Raw genomic sequence first — 9338 nt, 5'->3', positions numbered from 1 at the left:
TTTTCAGAGTAGGATTTTAATGTAATAGATGTCACACATAAGCTTTCTATTTAAATAGAAACTGAATGTGCTGCTTTGTTTTCATGAATCAAACTAAATACACACTTACACTTCCTCAGACCTGGTTTCAACCACCGCATTGCATCATGGTCCACACTGGGGGGGGGGGGGGGGTAAATAAAGTCAGATAGCATAATCTCTTTGATAATGAACAAATAACCTTCATAACCTTCCATATGAGTGATTTTCCAGACGCCGTCACTCATATCCTCCATTCAACATTAAACAATACTCCTCAGCTTCTCAGCAGCTCCGTTCACACTGAATTTATGAATCAGAGTGAATGTTCATATGTTGGTACAGACTGGAGCAGAGCAGAGTAAAATGACCAGACTGAGTCTGTACAGTAACAGGAGTCACTCCACTCCTGTAAATAATGTCTGTAACCATAGTAACGTTTACTGCAGACCAGACAATATGGTGGCTCCCATCGCCTGTTTTTTCAGTCTACTGGACACCAGTAACACCAGTAACCAGAGGCATCAGTTTATCCATCAGATTTTAATAAACCTCCACCGACAGCGGCGTGGTTTTCTCTTCTTCCACCTCATGAACTTGATACTTTAAAGAGACGCAACATTTGGCCTCAAGACACAGAATTGGTGGAGCAACTGCAGTGTTGAGGAAACAGACTGATAGAAAATGTGAGAATGTCTCAACTCTTCCCTCCATCTCTTTCTAATTAACGATGATAAAGTTACGTAACGTAACGAGTGTCCAGCCTGACGTCACGTAACAAGCGGCTGTCTGGTCCGGTTCTGGTTCACACTACTCAGACCGACTGAATCCGCTCTCAGATTCAGTATCGACACCTGAATGTTTCAGGTAGTGAGTTTGGTTGTAGAAAGCTTCACTCTCCTTAATAACTGAACTGTGTGTGAACCGAACAGGACGAAGCTCCGATGAGGAGCGACGGCTGTATTTAGCCGCGGTGCGGACGCAGCCGGTCTGACAGAGAAAATGTGTGTGACTCTCAGCCTTCTAGCAGACGTTGCCTCTCCGTACCTGAGAGAATCCGGTCTCCGGTGTGGATCCTCCAGTCCAGCAGAGAGCAGCTTCACTCCTGAGGCTCCTGGATGATTGTAGCTCAGGTCCAGCTCTCTCAGATGGGAAGGGTTGGAGCTCAGAGCTGAGGCCAGAGAAGCACAGCCTTCCTCTGTGAGCAGACAGCCTGACAGCCTGCACACACACACACACACACACACACACACACACACACACAAACACGGTGACAAGTCCTTTACTTCAGGTTTCACCAACAGAGGCAGTGAGGAGAGAAATAATGAAATATTCTCTCAGAGGAGACAAAGTAGAGCTGAATGTTGGTTTCTCAGCTGGATTCAAAAACCACATCAGCAGGAAAATGAGAGTTCAGGTATTTTCTCTGACATTAATGTGCACGTAAAGCAGAATTTAAATGGTCTGTTGAACAGTAACAGTGATCCTGACCTGAGAGTCTCCAGTCTGCAGTGTGGACTCTCCAGTCCAGCAGAGAGCAGCTTCAGTCCTGAATCCTGCAGGTCGTTGTTACTCAGGTCCAGCTCTCTCAGACTAGAGGACTGGGAGCTGAGACCTGAGGCCAGAGCTTCACAGCTTCTCTCTGACAGGTGACACACACTCAGCCTGAAGGACAAGAAGACATGTGGAAAAGTTATTCTGTTATATTTAATGTCATTATTGTATTATTTCTACTGACAGACTGTATTGATGAGGCTCTGGTCTAAAGCAGGTCCCAGTGTGTTTGCATGGTGCTGTATACTGAGCTGACTGGAGCACTAACACTGACAGGGAAACTGGTTTGATTCCCACTGGGCTGCCCATGCTAACAATGTATTCACACATGGTGCTGTAAGGTGATTGGATAAATAAATCCACCAAACGAGCCATAACAAAGAAAATAAAGTGGATATAAATTAGGAAACACTTTAAAAACAAGTGGATTTAAATAATAATAATAGAAAATATAAACATGAGAAACAAGATGAAGAAGTGAGGAGAGACAAAAAAGATTACAAAATGACACAAAAGCAAGTCAATAAAAGTGTGTTTTACAAAGAGTTTTAAAGATGATAGTAAACCTGCAGCCTCAGTCCCTCAGGAAGGCTTTCCACAGTCTGGAAGCCCTGAGGACTAAAGTGAAACCACCTTCAGTGTTGAGTCTGGGCTGAGGGAAAGTCAGGAGTACCTGAAGATCTCAGCTGGCTCTCAGCTCACAGGGAACTAAGAGCTCCACAGTGTAATTCAGGACCAAAACTAGCCTGCTTTAAATGTGTTCAGTGACATTTTAATATGAATTCTCTATCTAACTGGCAACCAGAGGACAGATGTTAAAACTGGGCAGATGATGATGTCACCTTCCCACTGGTTATCTATTAAATCTAGCTGCTCTATTCTGAAGCAGCTGGAGATGTGACAGTGAATTATGGCTGAGAGGAACAGAGAGAGGTGCAGTAATCTAATGACAAGATATCAGAGCATGGATGATCTTCTCTCAGTCACTGAGCTTCACTGCTGTGTATATGAAGCTGGATCAATGAAACTCAAATCCTGGACTTCACAGTGAGTCTCTGACAAGCTGCACAACCTCAATCTGAATAAAGAATAAAGCAAGTAGCTATAAAATAAGATATTCCTGAATGCTTTCAACAATCCAGTATTTCATAATCCAGTGGACTTCAGCATGTTGTCAGTGTGGATCAGCATCATGTTGGCCTTATAGAGTCTTTCCATCTGAAACCAGACAGGCTGTCTCACCTCTGTCTCAGGATTGGTCCATTTTCCTTGAACACATTCTGTAACCGACCAGATGACTAAATCTGCAGTTTGGGCCCTGAATGCCAAGTAGTTTAAACAAATAAAGGTTTAGTTAAGGTCCAGAATCCACTTTTTATTGGGACAATATTTTCAGATGGCAGTTTCTCTGGAAATAATTGGGATAAAAAGCAGAATTTGCGTTGGATGGGGCAGCCCCCAAGAACTTAACCCTGACTTAACCCTAACTTAACCTTAACTGAACCCTAACTTGACCCTAACTGAACCCTAACTTAACCCAAACCCTCCAATTGTTTCTACCGGAGCAACACATGAGAGCAAATCACCCCTTTAAGTCTGTGGAACACCTACTAAGAGCAACGCCTCTGGTGTCCAAAGTGCATTTTACATCAAAATATGCATTAAAATTGGAGTTATGATAGAACAATTTGTTTTTACCATGAAGGAATTTCATCAGGAAGATAAAATGTTGCACACATCAACTCCATACCATCATGCTTAAACTGTGAAAGATACCAGAGTGTACTAATATGGACACATGTGACTTTTTATCCCTGAAGATACACAAAAGAAAATATCTTTAATACATTGTGTATCTAAAGTTGGATCAATACCTGGGTGATTATGTCTCTATCTTTCTGGGTAATTACCACAATAAAAGTCTGATCTTTAATTCCTTTATTGCCTCCAACACTCTCACATCAAAATTTTGCCCCCAATAGATGGAGGCCATATTCACATCAGCACATTATTAAATATGATGTCTGACCTGAGAGTCTCCAGTCTGCAGTGTGGACTCTCCAGTCCAGCAGACAGCAGCTTCAGTCCTGAATCCTGCAGGTTGTTGTTACTCAGGTCCAGCTCTATCAGATGGGAGGGGTTGGACTTCAGAGCTGAGGCCAGGACTTCACAGTGAGTCTCTGACAAGCAGCAGCCACTTAATCTGAATAAAGAATAAAGGAGTTGGACTTCAGAGCTGAGACCAGGACTTCAGAGCAGAGACCAGGACTTCAGAGCTGAGGTGTCTGAGAGTTCGCAGCCAGAAAGTCTGTTTACAGATTTAATGTAAAATGAGAGATTATCAAAGCAGAGCTGAGACTAGCATACCAATAAAAACGTATACAGCATACTACTACTACTACTACTACTAATAATAATAATAATAATAATGACAATAATGATAACAATTATAATAATGACAGTAATTTGTATTATAGAATTTGAAATTTTCCAAAAGTGGTTAATGTATAATATAAACAGAAACCAAACAGAAAATAATACATAAATGCAATTATATGAAAGCATTTCTGTAAAAAAGTGTTTAAAAAAGACTGAAATATGATAGAGATTTCAGCCTGAGCTCCACAGGCAGTTCAGTTCAACTTCTGGTAAAACAACTCAGTAAAACAGCCTGACACCATCAGAGTCCAGCTTCACCGCAGATTTGGTTGGGGTTTAGTTACTTTTAAGGTTTTTAGCCTACAGCATTAAAGTACCACTGCTATGTAGAACAACAGTTAATAGTGTGTATGTTTGAGGAACTATAGATCTTTATTGTAATTCTGATGGTGTCAGGTATGAAGGTCGCTCTACACTGTTCTATACTGTTGGTATTCACATCAGGACTAACCGAGCCTTCCTGCAGTTCCTCACAGCTGGGATCAGTCTCCATCGTCCCCCCTCTGATGTGTTGTAGGCCTCCAGGTCCAACACATCCAGAACCTCCTCTGACATCTGCAGCATGTAGGCCAGAGCTGAGCAGTGGATCACAGAGAGTTCCTTCTCTGATCTGTTCTCTGACCTCAGGAACTGTTGGATCTCCTGATGTACTGACTGGTCGTTCATCTCCATCAAACAGTGGAAGATGTTGATGCTTCTGTCAGGAGAGAGACTGGAGGTGTTCATCCTCTTCAGGTTTCTGATGGCTCTCTGGATGCTTTCTGGTCTGCTCTCAGTCTGACCCAGCAGGCCTGCTAAGAGTCTCTGGCTGGACTTAAGTGAGAGGCCATGAAGGAAGCGGACAAAGAGGTCCAGGTGGCCATTTTTACTCTTCAGGGATTTGTACATGGCTGTCTCCAGGAAGTCATCCAGGGATTGTTCACTGTCTTCAGATCTACCCCAGTCTTTTCCCAGGAATGTCTTCAGTACCTTCTCATCCCTGTTTGTGTGACAGTGGAACATGTAAACAGCAGCCAGAAACTCCTGAATGCTCAGATGGACAAAGCAGAAGACCTTGTCCTGGACCTGGTACAGCCCACACTCCTCTTTAAAGATCTGTGTGAACACTCCTGAGTACACTGAGGCTGCTCTGATATCAATGCCACACTCTGTCAGGTCGGCTTCATAGAAGATCAGGTTGCCTTTCTCCAGCTGCTCAAAAGCCAGTTTTCCCAGAGCGAGAATCATCTTCCTGGTCTCTGTATTCCAGAATGGATCTGTCTCAGCTCTCCCATGATACTTGACATTCCCCTTGATGGACTGAACCACCAGGAAGTGGATGTACATCTCAGTCAGGGTCTTGGGCAGGTCTTCTCTCTCTCTGGTTTTCAACTCATGGTCCAGAACTGTAGCAGTGATCCAGCAGAAGACTGGGATGTGGCACATGATGTGGAGGCTTCGTGAAGTCTTGATGTGGGAGATGATTTTTCTGGCCTGCTTCTCATCTCTGAATCTCTTCCTGAAGTACTGCTCCTTCTGTGGGTCAGTGAAGCCTCTCACCTCTGTCACCATGTCAACACACTCAGGAGGGATCTGATTGGCTGCTGCAGGTCGTGTGGTTATCCAGAGGCGAGCAGAGGGAAGCAGTTTCCCCTTGATGAGGTTTGTCAGCAGCACATCCACTGATGTTGACTCTGTAACATCAGTCAGGATCTCGTTGTTGTGGAAGTCCAGAGGAAGTCGACACTCATCCAGACCGTCAAAGATGAACACAACCTGGAACTTGTCAAAACTGCAGATTTTTGCTTCTTTGGTCTCAGTAAAGAAGCGATGAAGAAGTTCCACCAAGCTGTACTTTTTCCCTTTCAGCAGATTCAGCTCTCGGAAAGTGAATGGAAATGTGAACTGTATATCCTGGTTGGCTTTGTCTTCAGCCCAGTCCAGAGTGAACTTCTGTGTTAAGACTGTTTTCCCAATGCCAGCCACTCCCTTCGTCATCAGTGTTCTGGTTGGTTTGTCTCTTCCAGGTAAGGGTTTAAAGATGTCTTCACATTTGATTGTTGTTTCTGGTGTCGCTGGTTTCCTGGATGCTGTTTCAATCTGTCTGACCTCATGTTCATCATTGACCTCTCCACTCCCTCCCTCTGTGATGTAAAGCTCTGTGTGGATCTGCTTCAGTAGTGTTGGGCTTCCTGCTTTAGCAACCCCCTCAAACAAACACTGAAACTTCTGCTTCAGATTAGATTTGAGTTTACGTTGGCTGATGTCAGGAAGAGTTTCTGAATGAATAAACAACAGATGAAATCAATGAGAGGTGAGTAATGAGTAATGCAAACATTTCCTGATAATTTACATATTCCCAACTCCATGGACTCTATTCAGCTCATTACTGGTGGGTGGACAAGCAGGTCCTGGCTGGGTGTAAGGTATAAGGTAGCTGTTGTAGAATAGTTTATATTATATAATAGTATTATAACTCAACCACGAGTTTCATGCAACCAATCGGATTCCTTAAAGACCCATTCAGACTGTGCTGATTCCCATAAAGCTCTGCTAGCTGTGCTTTATTGGTTGCACTGACAACTTCTATGTTAACCAAGCAGCTAGCTGCACTCCTTCTCACTTGCTGCTGTTTGTTATGTTCATGTATGTAAACTACTTTGGGGAAAACCTTTCAGACAAGACACATGCATTGGTAATGATTGTATAAAACCCCTGATACCCCTGAGGACCTTCTTTACTGGGATTATGGATAAAGTGGTGATGCAACATGTACAAGGTGGCCAAAGTGAGAATTCACCCACTGGGGGATCAATAAAGTATATTAAAATCCAAAGAAATTACATAAATACAAATACAATACAATAAACACATACAGTCACAAGGCCGCCTGTCTCTCTTCACATCTATTGTCTGGATGTCGGCCAACAAAAGTAGATATAAAAATGATACAGCCTGCACTCTATATAAATTGTTGAAATAAAGTGTTATATAATAAATCATTATATGTGATGCATGATTGCATAAGTTGTATCCTTTTTACAAATGTCCCTTTTTTTTTTTTTTTTTTTTAAATCTTCCCATGACTTACCTTTGGGTCCTGAGCTGCTGTTTGACAAACTCTGCACTAGATCATTCCTGTTGATCTTCATTAAAACCTTCTTGGTCACCTCCAGAGTGTTTCCGCTGTAGATCTGCACCATCTGATCCACTGTGTCCAGCCTGTCTGCCTTTTCCAGTCGGCTCTTTTTGATGGTTGGGAAACTTTCCAGGCTGTCATCCTGCTGCAGGAACCACTGGAAGCTCTTGAGCTCATCCTCTCCCAAATGCTCCAGTGTTTCAGAGAGCTTCTCTTTATCCGTTGCCATCGTTGCTCCCTGGTAAAATCACAGGAAATATTCAACTCCAAGACCAATTATGCAATTTTCCCACAGGAAGGACTAAGATTCATCTCTTCGCAAGATCACTTTATCAGCCAGGTCACACAAGTAATCGGTAATGTAATTGGTAATATTTGTTCTATTGTCTGACCTTATCAACCCCTTCATTACAAACGCACAGTACCCGTATACATATGCATTTCTTCAGCTTCACAACTAACGCAAACTTTCAGATGTAATGATGTGTTACTGTGCGACAAAACATTGTAGTTCAATTTTTGACAGTTAGCCATTTGTTAGCTACTTACTTTATTAGGGCGCATAAAACCTTCACAATTCACAAAAGGGATGTTTAATGGTTTATTTTATCTCACAAAACAAAACATGAAAACTTTCTTAAGCTTGTCTTAACCACAGACCTTATTTTCAGGCTTTTAACCAAAACCCCATTGAAATCCTATAGCCGAGGGAACCATGGCTCAAACATGCTGACTCAATCCTGGGTTTTAGGACTCAAAACTGGACCGCTCTATACTCACTCCTTTTCTGTATTGACAAACCAAAAGCAAAAAGGAAAAAAACAGTGTAACCAAAGACAGTTGGAATCATGGCCATAAACTGATCGTGTCTGGTCCATGATTGGCCATCTGGAAGTTCTGGAGAAGTCCAGAACAGCCGCTTGTTCCAGGACGGCCGCCGGCCTGCATGGCCCGTTCGGCCACACACACATTGTTAAGATCTGAATGACAGAGTTCTTATTATTTGTGAGTCAGACAGAGTTATATCAACAGTCACCACAGAGGGCGCTAATGCAACTATTTGGTTCCTGAGCCTCATAACACCCGAAGAAGTAAGCGACCGGAACGGAAGTCAGATTGTGAGCTGCAGTCAGACCGTCAGCATACAGAAAAGGGTTTGCATGCATACATAAAAAAGGTTCAGGTCTTCAGTTCTGGGTGTCTGTGTTCATTTGATCTGAGGCTGCTGTCACTTCCTCATAACTTCACTATCAAAGTCTAGAAACATCAGTCTGACACCAAACCGGTCTAACCTAAGGCCAGAAACCAGGTCTGAGGCAGAGAAATCACAGATCAGGTGATGTAGTTCTACTGTGTGTCCACTAGATGGAGACATTAACCACATCATCTACAGCAGTGGTTCTCAACCTTTTTTGGGTCGTATCCTTTATCCAAGTCCCTTAGCGCCCCCCATCAAATAAAATGTAGGCTAATTGTCTTCCCTGAATATTAATGTTGATTATTATCCTGTTTATTATTATTATTATTTATTATATTCTTATTATTATTAGTAGTAGTATTCGTATGATTATTATTCTGTGTTATATCATTAAAAAGCATGTCATTGAATGCCAAATAACAGATTTGCGCGGGTCACATATGTCACATAGCCTATGTCACATATTATGCAGCATGTAACTTTTTGACATTAAATAGGGCAGAATTAATTTAGCAGATTTTTGAATGGAATTTGGTCTGACATTGTTTTGTGCTATTCCAGGCAAATTAAACCTGGTAAATGTCTCATGTTTTGGGACTTCACATTTCCTTTTATTCATAGACTTATTAAAGATTTAGACCCCAGTAGAATTCTAGAATGGAATTCTCACTTAAATCAGCATTTTCTTGCTCATTCCAAGTAAACAGCTATATCTCAAAAATAAAAAGAAATTGACAATCACAAGTTTTTCCATTTAAAAAAACACAACTTTCCCTTTAATTTGGTACCAAATACATGGCAAGGCGATTCAGGGCGTGTCCTTACTTGAGTGTCAACATTCACAGCATGACAACAAAACAGATCCTTCCTATCTTGGTTAACGATAAGCTTTCAAAATCCATACAAAACCTCCAGCGCCTCAACCCACACAGTAATAAGATCAGACAGTAACAGTCGCCAAACAAATATGGAAAAAGTTGCCAAACTTTACATTATATGGATAAAAGTCTG

At 42.1% G+C, this 9338-nt stretch overlaps 1 protein-coding gene across 1 annotated transcript; it reads right to left on the bottom strand.

Annotated features, from left to right (window-relative positions):
* Window positions 1-646: 646 nt before the first annotated feature.
* Window positions 647-7290, bottom strand: LOC139658056 (NLR family CARD domain-containing protein 3-like). The gene is made up of 6 exons (XM_071536079.1): window positions 7082-7290; window positions 4463-6269; window positions 3602-3775; window positions 1510-1683; window positions 1066-1239; window positions 647-671 (listed from the first exon to the last, which is right to left on the bottom strand). The coding sequence occupies exons 1-6, from the start codon at window positions 7191-7193 to the stop codon at window positions 647-649; spliced, it is 2466 nt and encodes an 821-aa protein (XP_071392180.1). The 5' UTR covers window positions 7194-7290.
* Window positions 7291-9338: the final 2048 nt, after the last annotated feature.

The sequence above is a fragment of the Centroberyx affinis genome, unplaced genomic scaffold (assembly GCF_046629955.1).
Source record: "Centroberyx affinis isolate AG114_WGS23_722 - 3 ecotype Tasmania unplaced genomic scaffold, CSIRO-AGI_Caff_v1 ptg002823l_1, whole genome shotgun sequence".
In the NCBI taxonomy this organism is placed as follows: domain Eukaryota; kingdom Metazoa; phylum Chordata; class Actinopteri; order Beryciformes; family Berycidae; genus Centroberyx; species Centroberyx affinis.
This window is presented reverse-complemented; position numbering and strand designations above follow the sequence as displayed.